We start from the raw sequence: 23393 nt of genomic DNA on the forward strand, positions 1-23393 counted from the left end.
TACCAATCTGCCCTTACCTCCTCCCAACATAACCCCAGACAATTCTGGTCCTCAATAAACTCCATCCTCCATCCTGGTAAAGTAAGTACACCCACTCCTAACTTAACTCACTCCTCCAAAAATATTGCTACCTCTTTTAACAATCACTTCACAAAAACTGTACTATCACTAGCTAGATAACACAACCCCCCATAAACCCACACCATCAACTACAACTAACAATCTATCCACTAGCTTCTCTTTATCTCCTGTTCCTACCTCCAAAATAAAACAACATTTAACTAAACATAAAACCACCAGATTAGCAGCAGACAACCTCCCAAGTGAGTACCTTCAACTTGCAGCTGACGATCTAGCCTACCGAGTATCACTCTTAAGAGATCTCTGTCAGAAAGTTATGTTCCCACATTATAGAAAGTCTCACACATAATTCCCCTACACAAAGGAGGCCCCTCCACAGATCTAACCAATTACCGCCCCATAGCTATTCTCTTGCCACCCTCCAAAATACTATAGAGATGCATTCATTCTCAAGTCTCAGATCACCTCCTTGCTAACAACCTCCTCTCCAACACACAACACGGTTTCTGACCTAACCATAGCACCACCACCACCTTACTCTCTTTCTCTAACACTATCCTACAAAATAAAAATGCAGGTTATCTCTCCTCAGCTACCTTCCTAGAACTCTCTGAAGCTTTCGACATGGTCGCACACAAACAACTCATCTCTCTTCTCAATAGCCTATCCTTCTCTCAACCAGTCATCAACTGGTTTCAGAGTTACCTATCTGACTGGCAACAAGCAGTTGTTTAGCAGGACAACCTATTCCCCCCAACTACCAGTCTCCATAGGGGTTCCCCAAGGGTCCATCCTGGGACCCCTACTCTTCTCTATTTTCACCAATAATCTAGCCTCAGCCACAACACATGGCACACTCATACAATATGCAGATGACTCAGCCATCATCTGCACAGCCCACTCCCTACCTGAACTGCAAAATGTCACACAGGAAGCATTTTCTTCTATTGAAACTTGGTTATCCGATGCCCAACTAATACTCAACCCAAACAAAACAAAATTACTAATCTTCCAACCCACCAAACTTACCGTAGACAGCTCTCACTTTAACATCACAGCAAAAGACAACACCACCATCCATCCTACAGAACACACCAAATTACTAGGAGTAGAAATAGACAATAAACTGAACTTTGACATTCACATTTCCATGACCATTAAAAAAGTGCACAAAAAACTAGGAGCATTGTATAGAAATCAGCAACTACTTACCAAAGCTGCTAAAATTTTGGTAGCAAATTCTCATCTTATCTCTACCCTACTCTATGCCTCTCCAATATTTACTAACCTTAGACAATGCGACCTAATTAAGCTCGAAACCTGCTACAACAAAATCACCAAATTCACCACAGGGTCTTCCTACCATACTCACCACTGTCTCTCACTAGCAGAACTGGGCTGGCTAGAGCTACCCCACCTCCTTCAATGGTACCAACTCACACTCACCCACAAGCTAATAAACCAACCACTAAAAGTTCCATCCCTCCAGAATCTACTCCAACCCTACATAACCATGAGACCACCAAGATCCAGCCACAAAAACCTCCTACAGGTCACAAGAGCCAATAACTCTGCTGGAGAAGCATTATTCTCCTGCACTATAACCAAACTCTGGAACTCCCTCCCATCCTCAATTATCTCTGTAACTTCTTGCACCCACTTCAAATCCTTACTAAAATCACACTTAAAAACTTGCCAGATATGCCCTTGCAACCCCCCCCTCTAATACCATCCACTCCACCCACCCACTACCTCTCTCGGCCCCCTATCAACAACCTACTCTTAGCAAGCTTGGCTACTCATGTTCCCAGCTGCCTACCACATAATACTAACTTATTGTAGCAGTAACTGCTAATGGCTGTTAAGTACCTCAAAAACAGATTGTATCAATTATTCACTGATGAATTTCAGCTACATTTGTAACCATGTTTAGTATATGTCACCATATTTTAAAATTGTACTATGTTCTACAGCTGTTTTACATCTATGTTTTATTCTTGTCTTATGTCCTCAGCTGGACTGTCTATATTTAAAGGCTATGTTTTTTTAACTGTATAATGCAAGTACTACTTAATGTGGAGCTTTTCTCCCTGGGCCTCCGCTGAAAACGGACCTGTATGCAGTTGGACTCCTCTGGTCAACAAATGTAAATAAATAATAATTTAGCTCCTTGCCAATAAACTTTATTGTTCTTCACTGCACATTCCTTAGGGTCTCTGTAGTTAGGTGCAATATCCCTCACAGGTTCTCAGTCTCAGACAGACATCTCTAAAATAGCTCCATGGAATAGATTTCCTATTGAAATGAGAAATCGGCCCACACTTTCCAGCTTTACAAATGCACTATGAACTCTAACATCCAACACTATATTTTTCTCTCCATTTAGTGGGTTCTTAGTTTTCAAATACTTCGGCTTTCAGTCATATCACCTCACATCTGAGCTTCTCCATGGCTTCCACTGCTCTTTGTGGGATGTTTATTCAGCACTATGCTCCTCTTCATATCACATCTCTTTATAAGAAAGAGGATTAAGTCTAGGAGTACATTTCTGTCACTTTCACTTACCCTGCTTTCTAAATTCCTCAGGAGATTTCATCATAAGATTTTTCAGCCTCTTGATGTGATTGGTCAGCTGGTTCCTGCTCTTGGTCTGCATAAAGGTCTCCCTATATCAGTTCACAGGGAACATAGAACAGTATAGTATGTTGCGTGTCAAATCTTGTAATCAAAGTATAGACAGGTGATCCTTCATTGTACCTTTCATTGCCATTGTTTCCCCAAATGCACTACAAAGCCTGAATTCCTTGCTGTGGCTCTTCATGCAATAGTTGTGATAAATTTCAGGCCTGTAGTTTCTAAGGTTTTTTATATATATATATATATATATATATATATATATATATATATATGTAGGATATTTATTTTATATAATAAATATCTATGCATCTATCTATATCTGTATATCTACATTTTTTATATATATATATATATATATATATATATATATATATAGAGAGAGAGAGAGAGAGATTATTATTTATATATATATATATATATATATATATATATATATATATATATAGAGAGAGAGAGAGAGAGAGAGAGATTATTATTGATATATATATATATATATATATATACACACACACACACACACACACACACACACACACACACACATATATATATGTATTTATATATTACACACACACACACACACACACACACACACACTTACCCATAGGTCTTGGTCTCCAAAGGTTTCATTCCGCTTTGATGCTATGCCATACAGGATAAGCTCTCCTATGTGCATCTTTTTTTTTACAACACTGAATTTTAGTTAACACAAGTCTGATTGCTTCCTCAGCTTTCACACAGCGTGTTGCACTACTGCCTTCTTTCCAGCTATTAACATACTATAGGTAGCAGTGAACCCTTTTATTATCCTTTTACATGTTGTCATTGATGTCAGCCAAGACCACCCGAGGTCTCCCTGCTCCTTTCCCCAGCAAATCATGCTTAACCAACAGATTACTTCACAAGACATGCTTAACCAACAGATTACTTCACAAGACATGCTTAACCAACAGATTACTTCACAAGACATGCTTAACCAACAGATTATTTCACAAGATATTTTTCAGCATTTTCCATGCTTTTTGACCTCAGCTTCTTGACAGGAAGACAGTTTCACTTAACCACTCTCTCTCTGCAAGAAAAATACTTTGTCACATTCCTTGTCAGCTCTCTAAGATTTACTCTGAGACCGTGTTCCTCTTTATATTTCATTTCTCTTTAAATCAAACGATTACTACTTTTAGGAGCATATAAATTTCTATCACTTTCACCCTGCTTTCTACAGTAGTGATGCTTCAACTGTAACAAACCATCCTAGCAGACATCTCCTGCCCTTCCTTCATCTTTAGTCTGACAGAGGTTAAAAGTTATGAGCTTTAGTTCCTGTGATACAGGGTTTGAGTCCCCCAGCCCTCATTAACCAGACATAATTGCACCTGAAAAGGGACTGTGTCCATTAGGCCTACCTGATTGATAAACAGGCATTTTTATTACTGGTCACTTTCTCTGCTCACAGTTATGTGATACCATAATGTTAAAGCAACAAAGTTAAAGAACATATGGTCAATTTTCAAATTAGTTTAAGACCAGAACTCTGAATGTCGCACTCTTCAAAATCATTATACCTTGAAGGAAGGGGATACTAAAGATACCCCAATTTCAGATGTATCCCATTATATACCCTTATGCAGTTTTAAAGTTTGTCAAGTTAAACGACATTTGTGGTCTTCATAGATTCTGGTTATTAGATATTGAGCCTCAAGTGTATTTAGACATGACCATGATTTGGTAAAGTGATGGTAAACATAAACCATATTTTGGGGAGGTTATAACAAACCTACAACCATATTTTGGAACCATATTTTGGAGAGATTATAACAAACCTAATATGTTATTCTCTTCAAGGTCCATTGCCATGGTTGTTGTTACTATCCACATATCATTGCACTGTATTTAAGCTCCCACATTTTTGACCATTCATCCAAATTTGTCAAGTCACTCTCTCTTCTTTCTTTCCACATCACAAATCATCACTATTAAAGTATTTGTGTAATCTATGATGTTGGTTAAAAAGGGCCATCTGTCTACTGATCTGAGCAATATCCTGACTGCACATCCCCTTCTTCTCTGATTGAGCTGGTTTTACTGTAATGTATATTACCAACTTAGGGCTCATTCAAAAGTGTTATTTGCTTGTTAACCTTTTGTGCGGTGCTCTGCCAAATAATTCATTAATTCAAAAGCTGAAACTTAGTACCAGCAGCCTTATAAGTAACAAGATGAAATGCTAGGCAGTAGAGGTGTAAACACTTAAACAATCCTGAAAGTATGATGAACCTATCAGCAAGCTGCATCACAGGTATGGGTGTGGTGCTTAGAATTAATCCAGACTGGGTGCATGACGCATGCTCAGTGAAGATGGAGCGAATAGGACTATTAACACAACCAAGGAAATCAAGGAACATAAATGTATACGCTTCAACAACTTTTACATAAAAGTCTGTAAAAAACTGCAAAGAAAGGTGTACATCCTGTCTCAAACTAAACTCAGAACCAAATCAAAAATGGCCAAAGCAGAGTCAAAACACTATAACCAAATAAAACCACTGCCTCAGGTCCACTGACAGTACCATTCAAGCATAGACACCATTTATGAAGTGACAAATGTAAAACATCAGTGAAGATGCACAGAATGTATTAAAAAGTTGAGCACTTTTGTTCGTATAAATGTACTTCTTCATAAATTATATAACACTTTTGTTGCTCATTTTGTTTTTCTTCATGGAGTTTGATATGCTTATTCCTGGAACAAGTTTGTGGATTACAAATTCGAAGCAGATTGTGTCTCTACCTACCTCCCCCCAGCACACCAGGATGCTCACCCAGTCAAAAACACTGCTCATGTTACATAAATCCTCTGCTCTGAATACATGCTGTTGTGGGCATCCTGCTATTCAGACCAGCACATGATTCTTAATTCTCTCTCTTAGAAATAATCTCATGAATTTGTCAGTATAATCTCATTTTAGGAATGATTACAGGCATGGTCTTGTCCCAGCTTTGTCTTTATCATTTCTTTGTTCTAGAATTTGTTAAAAAGGATGCTCATTCTCATGTGTTGATCTCATCACTTCTCTGACATCTGATGGTAATTCTACTGTTCTCATATTACAAGTCTCCCTACAAAACTTATATAACCAAATGCCAAACTGACATTTGTGTTGGGGTAAAGTGCTACTCATGACTCCTATAAAACCTTATCCAAAAATAATACTGAAAGCATACACCAAACCAGGACTGTCTACATATGCAGAAACCTCTGCATGAAAATACGTGCAATCATAGGTAGGTGCTAGGCTATTGGCCCAAGGGCCTAAGTAAGCCTAGCCAACAAGGTTCCCTGGCTTACACCACCCAAGAAAGTTAATTTCCTGTGCCCCTTTCAAGCAGAGCCACAGAAGTGATCCCAGGGGTGTATTTCCTATTTTCCATCCACTCATCAAGATTTTTCTTGAAGAGTGCTAATGAGGAACTTTGCTCGACATAGATGGGTAGCTTGTTCCAGAGTATAGAAAGTCTCTGGGACAGGAATCTATCCCTCCAGTATGTCCTGTTTATTGTGGTGACAAGGTTTAGGTCCCTAGAGCATGTACCTCGGAGGAATTGGGATTTCTTAAGGTATAGCATGTCCAACAGCTCTGGGTTTAACATAGCTTTATATGTTAGGCAGAGATCTCCTTTGGAGTAGGCGATATGCTACAGAGTAAAGCTGGAGTTTTTTTGAAATGGTCAGTGTAGAGCATCTGTTTGAGGCCAGTAATCCTCTTTGTGAGGTACTTCTGCAGCCTTTCCAGCTGCTGCAGATGTCTTGTGAGGTACATTCCAAAAGGGGTGTTGTACTCTATAATGGGTCTAATGAGTGCTGAGTAGAGGGGAACAGTGACCTCTTTTTTCCTGGATGAGAACCCTTTTGTGATGAGGTGTGCCACATAGAAGGATTTCCTGACTACTGTGGAGATTTGATTATCAAAGGAGGGACAACTGTCCATCTCGGTCCCAAGGTCTCTTATCAAACATTTGGTGTTAAGTAGACTGCCATTTATGTGGTAGTTCATGGGTACAGAGCTTTTACCAAAGGGGATGACAGTGCACTTTTTGGCATTGAGCTTGAGGCCATGCCTCTGACACCAGGCTTCTGTCTCAGTGAGGCCCTTCTATAGGATGTCCACATCATTTGGGGACTAGACTATGGCTCCTAGTTTGCGGTCATCTATGAACTTCATTAGCCAGAGGTCTTCTATGTTAGCCTGTACTTCAGAGAAGTAGATACCAAACAGGAGAAGTCCCAGGACCGAACCCTGTGGTACTCCACTTGTCACTGGTTTGAAGTCAGATTTGGAGTCTGCAATTTTTACAGTGTGGGTTCTGTCGGTGAGCCAGTTGGCAACCCATCTTGCGATGTAGAGATTTATACCTAGTTTAGTGAGTTTATCTATAATTCCAGAACGGGGGATGGTGTCAAAAACCTTGGCGAGGTCAAGATAGGTTGTGTGAACCACATTACCCTCGCCTACAGCTTTGGTGACTGCCTCAAAGAAGTCAATCAGGTTCAGAAGACATGATTTGCCTTTCACAAGCCCAAACTGGGTGGGGTCCAGAGTTTGGAGGTTAACAATGTCTTTGTTTATGAGATCCATGATGATAAGTTCCATAGCCTTGCAGACCAGGCTCATCAGGCTAATAGGGTGATAGTTCCCGAGATCAGTGGTGGCTCCCCCTTTGTGGAGTGGGATAACTGTTGCTGTGCGCCATTTAGTGGGCACAAAGTCTGATGTGAGACTATGATTGAGCATGGTGCTTAGGTGAGGAGCCAGTCATTCTGAAGTTCATGTAAAATGCAGCCTTGGATGTTGTCCGGTCCCATGGATGCTGTGTTTTTGGTTTTAGAGAGTGCAGCTTTTACCTGCATAGATGTGATTACAGGGACTCTGCATTCTTCCTGTATAGATATGGGCCCTTTAGGGGGTGAGAAGGGGGTAAAGTTAGCACTGACCCTATCTGCCAGGATGTTGGCAATATCAGTTTGTTTTGTAATTTTCGTGCCGTTGTGCTGTAACTCAGAGCAGATCTGGGTGTTGCCACTGAGATTCTTGACATAGCTATAGAATGCTTTGTGGTTGCCCTTAGAATCAGTGGTGATTTTGTTTTCAAAGCTAGCTTTGGAGCATACTATAAGGGATCTCAGCTTCTTACTGAGGCTGACCAGGGAGCTCCTCCACTCATGGGATTTTACTATCTTTTGCAACAGTTTCTTCCTTCTGTTGTAGAGTTTGTTTATGGCAGGGGGCCACCAGATTGGCTTCCTTTTTTTGGAGGATAACATCTTGGTTCTGTTTGGGATAGCACAATCCATACACTCATGTAAGTGCTTATAGAGTGCATTTGTGTAGGATTCAGCAGTTGTAACTGTATTGTCCATCTGCATGGGTGTCATGAAGATCGCCACTTCTGTCTTAAGAAGCATGAAGTTGGCTTTGGAGAAATTTTTTACAGTGGTTTCCTTAATGGTAGGTGGGGATGGGATGCGGATATCTAGGGTAATTAGCTTATAGTCGGATCTGACCAACCAACGAGAAGTTGACTTAACATCTGTCACTCATGCTGGTAATGACTAGGTCTAGGATATTGTTGCCCCTGGTGGTGTGGATAAGTTTATCCAGGGCACTGGAATTTATGAATTCCAGAAAGCGTTGAGCAAAGGAGTTGGTACATGAGCAGTTTTCCCAGTTAATGGTGGGGTAGTTGAAATCGCCCATTATTAGAGTGTTTGGTTGAACCCTAATATTTTCTAGTATATCATGAAAAGAGGAGTGGGAATCCTGGGGCATGGTGGGGGATCTGTAGCAAGCTACAATTTGGATTGCAGTTTTGCCCAGAGTTAGTTGCACTTGGATAACCTGGGATGCATTATGCTGCGCAACTAGCCTGGAGGTGTGGCTATCCTTAATGAATATTGGCCGAAAAATGTGGTATGAGTTATAGCCTGGTAATACGGGGGTGCTCTCTAGATCCTTGAACCAGATCTCAGTCACTGCACAGATATCGATGTTCTCCACTTTAAGGAGTGCCTCGAGTGAGTGCATTTTGAGATTTAGACTTCTAGCATTGAGTAGCATTACCCTCAGTTTTTGCTTGCCTGTTCTTGTTACAGTGGTGAATTTGTAATTTGAACTTTGCCTAAAAAAGGCACTGTAGGGGCGGGAAGAGCCTTAGCCAGTATCTGGAATCCCAGGGGCGACAGGTGTAGGCCATCTCTGGCAAAGCATTGTGGTCTGTCGACCATGTCGTCCCAAGCAGACAGATACTGGATCCCCCTAGAATGACACCAGAAGCTCAGCCAATTGTTGAAGTCAATCATTTTGTCCATGTACTGCAGTATCATTATGGGCGATGGCAGGATGCTACTCAGGGCTAGGGTCATACCTGCTTGGGCTACAAGATCGGAGAGCTCTTCCATGTCTCCTTTCATGTAGTCCAGGGAGGTATGTCTCAGGTCATTCACACCAACATGGACAATGACAGAGTCATATTTGTACTTGTTGTGGAGTGACCCGAGTGCGTGCGTTATCAGTTCATTGTCTCCTTTTGCAAGCACACATGGCCACAGAGTGTAAACACTTCATCAGTGCTAGTTGTCAGACACTCCTTACATACTCCAGTCCTCTGCACAGCATCTTCAGTAATTTCTCAGCAATGTACTCCCTTACGTGTTGACAAGTTCTAACTAGGCTTCCTCTTGACCACTGTTCTACAACTCCAAGCAGACTAACGTACTCAGGACAGCTCCTCTACCAACCTCAAGCAGATTTTCTATTTATGTAGCAAAGCCTCTGCATCTCTGATCATTCCAGTGAGAATTTATACTTTGTAGAAAAGTCATATCTCAACAATAGTAAATCAGTTTAAAGCAGCCTTGTGTCCTGAAAAAAAAATTCTCAAAAACTATGAATTCCACTATCCTGTGCTGTCTACAAGTTTTCTGAGCATTAATTTTTCAGTTCATTTCCATTTGGTGAGTTTGTAGAAATATTAAATTATGGGATAGAGAGTCTGCCATGTGCATTAGAGAGATTGCAGCAATGAAATCTCAATAGAAGCAAAAAAAAAATGAAGGTTTTAAATTATTCGATTATGATAAAACAGTGGAAAAAATGATACGGGAATGGTAAATCACTGCATTGTATGACTAAGTATACCACTTTTTTTCCCAAAAAGTTTTTGTAAAGTAATTAGATTAGATGCTTACACTTCATTCCTAAAATGTCTCTGAACTGTTACTTACACAGTGACAAGTGCTTGGCCATTTTGACAAACATATGATATTATTCAGTTATACAACTTTGCCTACTCTAAGCAAAGAGCCATAGTCATTTATGTACTGCATACTAGCCCTATTCCACTGCGCATCTGTTTACCAAAGCCCTGAATGATACATAAATATTTGTAAAAAATAGGTCAAGACTATAGATGTGGTCTTCCCTCACTATGTAAAGCATTGTACTTAATGCATGGAGACATTTACAAACCACCCTCATCCTGATCATATGCAATTCAACTATCCAGCTCCACTGCAGTACTACTTTGTCCCTGCTGGGTAACCTATGGGACGGCAGCTGTGCACAACACAATAGTGCTGATTTTGTCAGCCCAGCAATCCCCTCGGTAGTAGGATACTTAGCATACAGTACTAAGCAACTAGCTAACAGTGTCATGATGTACAAACTCCAACACTGCCATCACAAGCAGAAAAATCCATTCTAGCAAGAGCTACCTATGGTGCAACCAAACCTATTGTAGCAGTTAAATTTGTCTTGGCACCAGCCGGTGTTGCTAGTTATCTCCCACCAGTTAAGAACTTGACGACCACCAAATATCCTCATTACCATATTACAGTACAGTAATGAGCTTAACAATAGTGTTGTACCCAATGATAGTGATACTATTACAAAAATCACAGCAAGGCACGACAACAGAGCACATACAGACCAAGAGAGATGTTCTATACTGTACTGTCATGCATCATGGCAACTTTCTGGCTAGCGGGGGAGTATTTGATACAGGAGCACTTTGTACAATGCTTTTTTGCTCACAGTTCATAAAGTGTGGCAGAGATTTGAATACCACAATTAAGAACTGCAATTCAGGTCTGTGGACAGTGTTCCAGAATGGGTGCATGCAAGACACAGTACACAGAGGGCTCTTATGCCTCTATACATCTTGTATATGAATATCAGAGCCCATCTTATTATGCATCCTATTAGAAAGTATTGCATTACACCAACATGTTTTGAAAGATTACTGCAACTATTGGAGGCCACTTGAAAAGGTTTGAGCAAACATCAGGTGGACGACTGTCTTCCTTAGAAAGGGGGGTGAAAATGCCCCACAAAATTCTCACCTCATGGTAGTGATTGGGACTTGTAGCATCCTCCAGTACTACAAACAGATCGGATTTTAAGAACGTATTGTTATCAGTAGGCATGGTGCATCTGTGCTTGTTACAGCCCTGAATGGTCAGCTCAATACTGAGAAAAGCTGAAGGAAAGGAGCAACAGCTGACCAGGCACTATGGAAAGGAGCCTCTGCATGCTAGCAACAGCCCATTCCAAGCAGAACGAACCTACCAAACTCAACAGATGACGAGTTCAATCCCCTCCTACATGTACTTACCCAGAGCAAAGCTAACATTAGGACAAATGCAAGGTCTAAGGGCCCCAAGCTGAGGAATGGATAAAGGCAAACACAAAGAAGATATAAAACATAACCAAAATATAGCCACATATGTTCTTGTTGTGTCATTTTCTCTCACTCATATGTGTATATATATATATATATATATATATATATATATATATATATATATATATGAGCGAGAGAAGAAAAAAAAGAGCTTGAACAGACAACATATTGAAGAAGATCTCTGTCTCTTTCAAAATGCTGAACAAACTACTATTTATTTTTTTTCACCTTAGCCATACAATAAAGGCAGAAGATGCAGCAAGTTCTGAAATGTTATTTTAGAGAACATATAATACAAGTAAAGAAATCTAGTGGGCAATCCATTTACAAATTTATGCCTGAATGTGGTGTCAAATGCCACTGGTATGGATTCCAAAACATCATTATATCACAGCATTGGACTGTACACAGATCTTGAGAAGGCCAACATTTCAGATATGAATCTGTGATATGGTTTTCTGAAATGAATATAGCACTTCCATGAACACAAAATGTATTGGACTTCATTCCTCAAACTACATAACAGGGGATCCCCCCATGCACTGCCTTAAATAAAATCATTTCCAAAATTGCTGCATCATGGGGAAAAGAATGCAGCGAGTTTGGGGAATCAGTAGCTCACTCACTGAATCGGCTGACATTACATTGAAGTCACATGACTGGTCTTCGGGAAGTTAGACAGTGCCCAAAATAAAATGTGAAACAGAAAAGCATTAAAACTGCAGTTATTCCATGTTTAATAGCATTCTAGACCAAATACTGAACAAGTACCCAATTAATTACTCTTCTGCTGGGACTTTACCAAACTAAGTGAACTAAACCATACTATGCCAAAAATAGTTTACTATCAAAATGTTGAATGGCAGTTGTGCAAAACTAGGATGGTTCTCAGTTTCCCTAATGCCAATCTGAAAATGCTCAAATCCACCTTAGCGAATGCTAGTATGTATTCTTTTATATGAGGTAGACGTTCCGATTGTAGTTCACACTACATTGGAGAACTGGAAAATTTACCTTTTCCTCACTTTAGTGCAATCTCGGAGTTTGTATATGTAATATGCAGGGGGGGTGAGGTGTTTTTCTGACATTTTCAGCTAAGTGAATACACAATGAACTGTGATTCTTGATAGTAAACTGTCAAAAACGTATACCTAAAAAATCATCCATATACAAGGTCTAAACCCTCTACCTTTGAGTATTAATTGAACCAAACAAAGTGCATTCAGTTGGTCAATAGACATCAACTTAGCAGTTTATATGTTCATCTCAATCATATGAGCATTTTGGTTAGACACACACAAGCGAGAAATATCAAAATATGAGTAAGTGCAACTGAATCAACAAATCATTGAGCGCACATAGCAAGGTGAGAGGTAAAATGGAAAAATGCAAAGTACTTAGAGATGACATTAGATATGTTTATTCCATTTGCCTCTTTTTATTAGGTCAGACAAAAAAAAAAATCTTCCCTGGACTTCAGTGTAAAAACCCATTACAATACAGCAAGTTTTAAGAAAATAGCAAACTAGTTGGAAAGTCTAACACCACCAGTTATGACCTGCTAGGCCTTGGCCACTTCTTCTCAAGATACAACAAAGACCATTGATGAGTGTTATTCTCCTGCTGTATAACAGTTTTCCAGGAGCCAAACGCATACAAGATGCTTATGGCTGGCTGCTAGAACAAAGGCTTCATACATTACATTTTTGTCTACAACAGTATCAGCTGTTAAAAAAACAGCGCCCAGCCTTTATGGTCCAACTACTATCTCAGTGAGGCTGGCAGCATTTTTTATTTACATCTATTTAACAAGAGCTCACACAATTGCTGTGTTCCCTCCCTATGGAAACAGACTAAGAATTCCTCAAATGTAGTGAGCCATACAAATTCAAAACATACAGACCATTCAGTATCCATAACCTTCCATCTATAGGCAGCTGCTGTCTACGGACAGCTGAATGGCTTCTTGAACAAATGGCAACCTTCCTATTTTTACTCCACATGGATTTAGAGCAGATATTAATAAAATATTTTAAGTCTCTTTAGAAGTGTGGAACATACATCCTGCCTCATGTCTCTTCATTCTAGTTCTTTAACAGTCATATATTACTGTCACAATGCTCAAATTTTCATCTTAAAACTCACCCGCAAAGCTCCCATGTCATGCATAACCTAATGTACCTCATAATGTATGCCCACCTTGACCTGGCCAAGGCATTTAAACAATATCCCATGAGTATTATAGATAAACTCACAAAAATGGACATAAACCTCTACATCACCAGATGGATAGCCAAATGGCTCATGGCTAAAACACATGTTGTTAGAGTGAGAAAATCCACATCTAGCAAGAGGCCAGTTACCAGTGGAATACCACAGAGTTCAGTGCTGGGCCCACTCCTGTTCTCAGATGTCAATGCAAATGTAGATAGTCTTTGGCCAACCAAGTTTGCTGATGACTGCAAGCTGGGAGCAATCATTGACTCCCCAAATGATGTTGCTATCCTACAGAAAGGATTGACACAGACTAGTGTGCCACGTCCTCAAACTAAATACATAGAAGTGCATAATAATACTCTCTGGGAAATCAAATACCCCTGCAAATTACAATACTGATAGGGGAAGAGTGGAGCCAGTGGTGAGATATCTGAGTCCTCAGATAGTAATCTGAACTTTGACCATCATGTGTCCACGGTGGTAAGGGAATTCTAATACATGGCTCAGCTTATAAGCAAGGGCATGGCATCCAGATCCAAGGATGTCATAGTACCATCATACTCAGCTCAATAACAGAGTGTAATGCACTCATTGGCATGTATCTCACCAGCCACCTACAACAGTTGGAGCATCCTCAGACGTTTCACACATACAACATTTTACAGGGTATAACCAACATGTCATATGTGGATCAATTAAAAGCCCCATTATTGTATTCAGTTTCCTACCTATTATGGAGGGGTGATCTGTCTGACCTACAAGGCAGTCTCTGACCCAGCTCTGATGGAAATGTTGCATATTTGCAAAACTAACTGCATGAGGGTTACCCGCGCCAAAGATCTAAACAATCTCTAACATGAATAGATCATGCTCGAGACACAGATGTGTCCCAGAGATGGCCCCTCCTCTGCAATAGGCTTCCTATTCACATGAAGCAGAGCCCTGATCATCTTCAAGTGCAATCTGGACCAGTGGATGGGAAATTGCAAATTAACTCCCTTATGGACAGAGGCAGTCTGTAAAAATAGTCAAAACCCCATTTGCTGACCCATGTTATCTTTCCCCTAAGCACAGAAAATTAAGCAAAATCCAGGTAAAACTGACTAGGCTTGTAAGGGCTCTTGAGCAGTTAGCCTAGTAATCTCCTATAAATGTATTTGAATAGCTATTGCTTACCACATGCTACAACCTTCCTAGCTAGCTCTCCAAGGACCCCTTTCACCTCCTCCTCCCTCTTACATATGACATGACCACAAAAGAAGCATAACCATTGCAAGCTAAGCACTGGCCTTGCAATTTCTTTATCATTCTTTTGCTCTGCTTGGAAAGTGACCCCAAAGTTCTGCCTGTCTAATGTAAGACACATTCAGCCGAGTTTTTTTCTGTGTTGCTACTGATCATAGGAAATATGAATATTCACAATACATGAGGAAACTATCATTATGCTCAGTGGTCTTATAACGCTAGTAGTTATTCATGTCATTGTATAAATGTTTATCTGATGTGCACTGGCACGCACGTGTGTGTGTGTGTGTGTGTGTGTGTGTGTGTGTGTGTGTGTGTGTGTGTGTGTGTGTGTGTGTGTGTGTGTGTGTTTGTGTGTGTTGTTGTCTTTCGGTTTTTCCTGGTTACGGGTCGCCACAGCAGAACTCTGGTCCGCTAATGATTGGTAGTGGATATTTACAGTGCCAAGTTGCCAGCCCGACGCCTGACCTTCAAAGAAGGCACACCCATTCACAAACGCACCTACCTGCATGTCTTTAAACTTCACTCAACCATGGGGAAGACATGCAGACTCCACACTGAAGGCGCTCCAGCAGAGAATTGAACAGGAGAACCTTTTGATGTGATATGACAATGCTAACCACTGCACCACAGTGGCCTTTATGTTTGTGTATGTATATCTCCAATGGCAGTGACAACTACATGGAATACAGGGCTTCCTGGGTTTACTCCCTAGACAGGGAGCAGGGTTTTCCCTTCTTGTTCAGTTGTTAATGAAAGGTTAGGTTAATTTGTTCTGCATTGGATGTCTAAAGGAGTAAAAAAATCACCAATCATGGTGGTTTCCTATCTGAAAGCAGGACCAGCTGTTCTTTGGGGAAACCAGGTACCTGTTCACTCACAGCAACAGCTGCACAGAATATGTTCATCTTTGGTTCTAACCACAGAATTAAAAAAAAATGAATGTCACTGTAGCAAGTATTATTTTGGGGCACTTCCCCTCTAGTCATCAGTGGGAATGGGCCTGGCCCCCCTTTTTTATGCAAAACCTGATTATGTGATTGCAAGTTAGTGAATGGGCTTGAAACTACACCAATGTCTTTTCAGGAAACACACACTTTGTCTCACTTTCCATGCAGGGGTCTTTGCTCCCACTATCATCTTACTTAGTCCAATTGACTCAGTGATCACATATCAGCACAGGTTATAATTCTTGTTTTAAGTTCATTTTTTTCAGCCCATAATAATCAGGTTTTATACAAAACAAACCCAATCAAATTAATAACTGCCTTAATGGGCCAATAGTAGCTTTCAACAATTCCATTATTGCATAGAATAGCCAAACAAAATAATGCCTTTGCAAACACACATTTTTATGAAACTTCCTTATTACAGTAAGTTATTTAAACCATTGTCACAATAGGACAACAGCATTCCTTGGGTTGAATCACATAGCCATGTGTTGGAAGTTATAATCCTGCTATAACCCACTGTCCTGGCATTGATTTCTCCCATGACGCTTGCATTACAGATTTCTTACCAGCTTTATCAGTCAAGAGCAGATGTTAGTGTGGCTATTAGCTGATTTGAAACTAACATTTTTATTTATCCATATTTGTTAACAAGGCAAGTGGGCTGATCCTGGGACCCTTTTCAGACATGACCCAGGTGTATAGCACAGATACAAGACAACCAACACCATGAAGGTATACAGCAATACTTTGGTTGCAGTAGCAAACATTGACATAACAGCCGTGTACAGCGGAGCACCATTTTGTATACAAATGGTTATGTGATTCAGACACATTTAATACCTTTGTAACAACTGATTACTAAGTGTATGTAGTTCCTACAGTTGATTTTACATCACACACCACACACAAGTGCTACAGGATTGTGTAGGCAATATATGCACATGTAGACTCTAGGCTGCCCTGGAAGATTATGTAGTTATCAACCTAGAAGGTAGGAGTGAAGAAAATAATTAGAGATGAGTAAGATGGTGAAGAGAGAGCGGTAAAGGGCAGGCTGAGAGCAGTGCAAGAAGAGAGGACAGGCAGTACAGGAGAAAAGGATGCAGCAATAGTAAAGTAAAGTAAGGCATCACTAGAGGAAGCAGAGAGGAGAAAAGGATGCAGCAATAGTAAAGTAAAGTAAGGCATCACTAGAGGAAGCAGAGAGGAGAAAAGGATGCAGCAATAGTAAAGTAAAGTAAGGCATCACTAGAGGAAGTAGAGAGGAGAAAAGGGTGCAGGAATAGTAAGATAAGTTAAGGCATCACTAGAGGAAGAAGAGAGGAGAAAAGGGTACAGGAATAGTAAGATAAGGTAAGGCATCACTAGAGGAAGCAGAGAGGAGAAAAGGGTGCAGAAATAGTAAGATAAGGTAAGGCATCATTAGAGGAAGCAGAGAGGAGAAAAGGGTGCAGGAATAGTAAGATAAGGTAAGGCATCAGAGGAAGCAGAGAGGAGAAAAGGGTGCAGGAATAGTAAGATAAGGTAAGGCATCACTAGAGGAAGCAGAGAGGAGAAAAGGGTGCAGGAATAGTAAGATAAGGTAAGGCATCATTAGAGGAAGCAGAGAGGAGAAAACAGTGCAGGAATAGTAAGATAAGGTAAGGCATCACTAGAGGAAGCAGAGAGGAGAAAAGGGTGCAGGAATAGTAAGATAAGGTAAGGCATCACTAGAGGAAGCAGAGAGGAGAAAAGGGTGCAGGAATAGTAAGATAAGGTAAGGCATCAATAGCAGAGGGAGCAGAGAGAAGTAGGTCATGTTTAAAAAGGCACACATTTCACAAATGAGACACTTTCAGAGTCACAGTTTGGCACCTGGAGGTTAGATTATGAATAAAGTAATAGTTCTACCCAAGAATTTGACATGCATAGATAAATATCATGCATGAAATAACACCGTACGGTCAGTGTTTCTCTGGTCTGTACTTCTGATGTGTATTATTGCTCTAAATATTTTTTCCCCACTTTGATAAGTGAGCGATTTTGTCTTCCTTTCTCCAGTAGAGACCTTGGGAGATTAATGTTCCAGAAAACAAAGGGGTCTATTGAGTATATAATGAGAAGTGCATACAAAGAAGAACAGAACACATTATGCAAAGTTAAAATCAAGGAATATGCTTCGCATGTGCAGGCTAAAACACATGAGTATGCAGACAGGGCACCTTTAAACAGAGAACTACACCAACACCACCACAGTAAAGTAATATACAAAAGTCAGTGATATAAAAATAAACCTCAGATGAGCAGTTATGCTGTACTGCATTCTAAACAGGGGTGTTTCATGACGAGTATAGTCCAGTGCTTCCACTAGTCAAAGTGTTCTTAACTCATTATAACTGAGTACCTAGCGTTGACAAAATGCATGCTGTCTGTAAAGCTATTCTTTTCACCTAGCCAATTGTATTGCTCTCATGGTCCACCTTAAAGATGATGTTAGTAAGCAGACCCCCCGAATAGATGTTTGGACTCTCACTACACCCCAAACAAGACAGGGGTGACTAGCAACCTAACAGCTAGCAGTGCTTACCAGGGAGGGGTGGCAGTAACTAGGCTAGGGGAGGGGGTTAGCAAAGTCTCACTACAGGACAGACATCCAAGGAAGGACAGGAAATGCAGTTTCTATCTTAGGAGGAATGAGCCCAGCAGGAACTGCAGAACACTTCCATTCTGGAATTGAGAGTATGTGAAAGTATGCACACTGGCTCCACATTGCAAAAAATTGCAGCCTGCTTTCTAGCTAATGTCAAGATGTTAGAAGCATTAAAAAAATCTAACCCCTAGTTGATGATACAGGAACATGAGACCCAGGGTCTGTGGCTATCAAGAGTCCTAGGACACAGGGAGATTGTATTTCTCAATAGGGAATGGAGGGGGGGGGGCTTGATAGTAACTCTCTGCAACTTGGGGTCCAGTCTTCTTGCTAACCATTCATTCCATTGTACACATATCTACTAATCTATCACTTTTCTGAAGGATCCACAAAAGAACTAGAACTGAGAACTAGACTGCATATCAAGCCAAGCTTCATTGTTTACTTATTTATTTATTAATAATGATTTACTACGTACTCATCGAGCCCCCTTTTTTCCTGTTTCAGATCTGTGGCTGCGTTATATTATCACTTGGAATCTACTTGCTAGTAGAATACAACTACGGCGCCCTCTTCCCATCATTGCCGTCTTTGTCTTTTGCCAACATTCTGATCATTGTTGGCGCTATTATTTTGGTGGTGGCGTTCCTTGGATGCATGGGTTCCATAAAAGAAAATAAATGCTTGCTGATGTCTGTAAGTATATGGCATTCAACAATTTTGTCTAAAAAATCTTAAATGTACTGTGAAAAGTTTGTGAAGAATGTCTGAGGATCTCAATATACTTACCTGAACAACTGTCATCCAAACGTGCTAGGAATATAGTTTACAGGTTAATACCATATGTTTTAAATAAAGGGCAACATGATAACCAGGGTTTGCACCTGGATCCTCCACTTCTAAGTCACACCACTTCGAAAACTCTTAATTAGGCTAGCTCTTTCAGGACTGAAAAAGAGCACTGTAGAATGGGATAGTAAAGAATGGATGAATAAGTGAACGAACCCAGGTGAAAGGCTCACATAGTATAACAGCTGCTGCTGGCTGTGCTGCAAACTTTCAGATGGTCCACTCAGTTAATTATTTACTTTTCAGATTGGTAAACAATGTTAGCAACCTCAGTTTTATGTATTTCCTAAGTAAATGTTTTAATCATAATCTTGAACAGATATTCCTAACATTGCAAGAAACTGAGTATTTATCTTTGTATCTTTACAGTTTAATCAGTCATTTATACATAATATGCTAATCTCTCGGCATTAAATGTAGAGCAGCTTCAAAAACATGAGACAGAAATCTGTAGTACAGGTTTTTTTTTTTTTTTAAGAATAACTTTTCTAAGAAAAATGGGCCACTCTTTCTTAATGATAAATTGCACTTACAGAAAACTCTGGAATATTTCTAAAGTGGAAAAATAACGGTTATACTTTTACAGGCAACAATTAGTTTCAGTACTTGAAGCACAGAATGGGAGTCATTAGCATTACTGCCTCACACAACTTGGGTCTTCAGTCTGGTTTGTGGCTGGAGTACCTTCTAGCATCTCTGGTTTTTCTCCCACTTCCCAAAGTCATACAGTAAGTGAACTAGATATCCTCCAGATTGCATGTACACCTATGGACATTGTGTGAGTGAGAATACCCTGCAGTAGCCTGGCACCACAGTCAAGAGGAGCCTTTATCTGTTGCACCCACTCAGTGCTAGAACATATAGGTTCATAGGTTCATAGGTTCATACTAGGCTATCTGCCCTAGGGCATTTATAAGCCTAGCAAGAATGTGTTTGGCTTTCGCCACCCATTTTAAATTTATTTTGCTATGCCCTTTTTCGAGGTTAGTATACTGTGCCTCTGTCTAACAGTGACACAGAAGTGATACCCGGGGTAAACCTACGATCTCCCATCCACTCATCAAGATTCCTCTTGAAGAGAGTCAATGAGGGACTCTGCCTAACCTGGACTGGGATTTTATTCCAGAGTGAAGGGAGCCTCTGGGTTATGAATCTGTCCCTCCAGCATGTCCTATTTATTTCAGTGCTGAGGTTCAAGTCTCTCGAGCGCGTAGCTCGATGGGATTTGGATTTTCTGAGGTGCAGCATGTCCATTAATTCCAGGTTGGACTGGCTTTATACGTCAGGCACAGATCACCTCTGAACAGGCGGTATGCCACTGAGTAGAGCTGGAGTTTCTTTAACCGGGCAGCATATGGCATCTGTTTGAGCCCTTTGATCCACTTGGTGAGGTACTTTTGGGGTCTTTCCAGTTGCTGCAGGTGTCTGGTAAGGTACATCCCAAAAGGGGCATTGTACTCAATTATGGGCCTGATGAGGGATGAGTAAAGAGGCACGATGATCTCCCCTGATCTAGATGTGAATCCCTTCATGATTAGGTGGGCTATATAAAATGTTTTTCTAACCACTTTGGCCACGTGGTTGTCAAATGAGAGATTGCTATCAACTTGGGTCCCCAGGTCCCTAATTACTTCTTCTGTACTTAATGGATTACCACCTAGGTGGTAATTTGTAGGCACTTTGTTTTTGCCAAAGGGGATGACTATACATTTTTTGGCATTTAGCTTGAGGCCATGGCTCTGGCACCAGTTGTCTGTTTCTATGAGGCCCTTTTGGAGGATGCTTGTGTCGGCTGGAGAGTCGATTATGGTGCCCAGTTTGCAGTCATCTGCGAACTTGGTCAGCCACAGTCCTTCCATGTTGGCCTGTACCTCCGAGAAATATATACCGAACAAGAGAGGTCCCAGGACTGAGCCTTGTGGGACACCACTTGTAACTGGTTTGGAGTCTGACATGGCTCCAGCAATTCTAACCATGTGGGTTCTGTCCTTGAGCCAGTTTGCAATCCATCTAGTGACATAGGGGTTTATATTTAAGCTGGTGAGCTCATCTATAATGCTCGAGTGGGATATTGTATCAAAGGCTTTTGCGAGGTCCAGGTAGGCTGTGTGGACCACCTTCCCCTCATCAATCACCTTGGTGACTGTTTCAAAGAAATCAACCAGGTTTAAGAGGCAGGATCTGCCCTTAACAAAGCCAAACTGGGTAAGATCCAGTGTCTGTAGGTCCCCAATATCTTTATTTATGAGGTCCATGATGATCCTTTCCATAGCTTTGCAGATCAAGCTAGTCAGGCTTATGGGGCGATAGTTTCCAGGATCCGTTGAGGCACCACCTTTATGGAGAGGGACCACTGTTGCTGTACGTCACTCTTTGGGCACATATCCTGTAGTAAGGCTGAAATTGAACAGTAGTTTTATGTTTGGTTGCAACATCCCTGCAATCATATAGTGGGTTAAGAGTGTGGTCAGAGAACAAATGAATGAACGCATAATACTTCTTCTTCTTTTTCTACTTCTTTCGGCTTTTCCCGGTTAGGGGTCGCCACAGCAGATCACCTGTCCGCTCAGGATTGACAGTGGAGTTTTACGGTGTTGAGTTGCCAGCCCGGTGCCCAACCTTCCACAGAGGGCACACACATGCACACACTCACACCTAGGGTCAATTTAGAATGTCCAATCCACCTACAGCCTGTCTTTGGGATGTGGGAGGAAACTTATTTACATTTCTAATATATTTTGTAGGTATGGTTTGTCTTTGCAGCAGTGACTAGACTTGAATGTTTTTTTGTTTGTTTGTTTTCCCTGTGTCAGTGACACAAATAGTAGTACACTCACCTTTACTGCAAAAAGCTGTGGGCTCTGTTCCCACACCAGGCAGATTGATTGCTGACACTGTAATGCAGTATAAGAGGGAAGCTAAACTTCCGAGTGTGTCGCCTCTTCAAATGAGATGTTAAACCAAGGCCCCATCTGCCTGAGTTGATGACAGCTCATTTAGATGTAAAAGATTTCACAACACCAATCAGAAAGGTTAGGGGGAAGTTCCCAAATGCCCTGGTCAAATTTCCCCCAGCAGTATAAATACCACTTCAGTTTCACCTGCAAAAAGGCTACCAGTCTACTGGAACTAAACCAGTCAACAAAAGCTAAATAAAATTCTGAAGTCCCTTTGTTCTCTTTGAGAGTAATATCCATTTGTCTGATATACCATTAGCAAAATGTAAAGACTTCTCCATGAAGATGAGCAGCACAAAAAGATGGAGTCAATGGAAACGTTTTATGTCGTCACGTTTATTAGAACTAGCATATAGAATATAAAACAGAACATACTGGATGTCGCCTACTTCTATTTTCAGCTGGGACGGTGGTTATTTCCATAGCCAAAGGCAAATGGAATGGACTGTATGCTGGCAAGCATGTTAAATGAGTCTCCTAACTCTTCTTCGTATTTTAGTGTGTAACTAGGAGACTAGCTTTTTCACAAAGTAAACGTCTGCATACTGAAACCAGGGCAAATATCACTTGGTTTTCATGGAGCTGTAAGATCAGAAGACACGGAAACGCATTTGTAATAAAATGTACATCTGTTTTAACAGTTGCCTAAAACAGTTGGGATTACACAGAAAGATGTAGCCTACCTGCCTTGATAAATACTTTTTCTCTTAGCCTTCATTTCCAACAGCATTAATGGGAGAGAAAGCAACACCCACAGTATCTGTGCACCAACTTCATGGTTGGCAGAAATTTTTAACTACACATTCTGTAACCATCGGATACATTAATAACTCTCTGGCAGTGATTTGGAAGCATTACAAGTCCATGAAATGAAGGAAGAACACCAAAAAAAAAGAAGTACAGACCACGGTCTTCCTTGCAATCAGTCATTTATAGAAGCTAAAATGACTTCAAGAAACAGCCTACCACTGTATAACACAATTTGAATTTAACCACCTGCAACTGTGTTGCTTTCCCACCACATCCATTGGCCTGTAAAGCCATTTAGGGAGGGCTTTGAACAATCCCCAGGCTTCATCTGCAAAC

At 40.7% G+C, this 23393-nt stretch overlaps 1 protein-coding gene across 1 annotated transcript in view; it reads left to right on the forward strand.

Annotated features, from left to right (window-relative positions):
- Positions 1-23393, forward strand: part of CD53 (CD53 molecule) — a 431830-nt gene that overhangs the window by 267323 nt on the left and 141114 nt on the right. The window contains exon 3 of the mRNA XM_044076630.1: positions 19009-19197. Coding sequence (XP_043932565.1) covers positions 19009-19197 — 189 coding nt within the window. The remainder of the gene's footprint in view (positions 1-19008; positions 19198-23393) is intronic.

This window comes from Protopterus annectens, chromosome 7.part0, assembly GCF_019279795.1.
Source record: "Protopterus annectens isolate FY-2018-M chromosome 7.part0, PAN1.0, whole genome shotgun sequence".
Taxonomy (NCBI): domain Eukaryota; kingdom Metazoa; phylum Chordata; order Ceratodontiformes; family Protopteridae; genus Protopterus; species Protopterus annectens.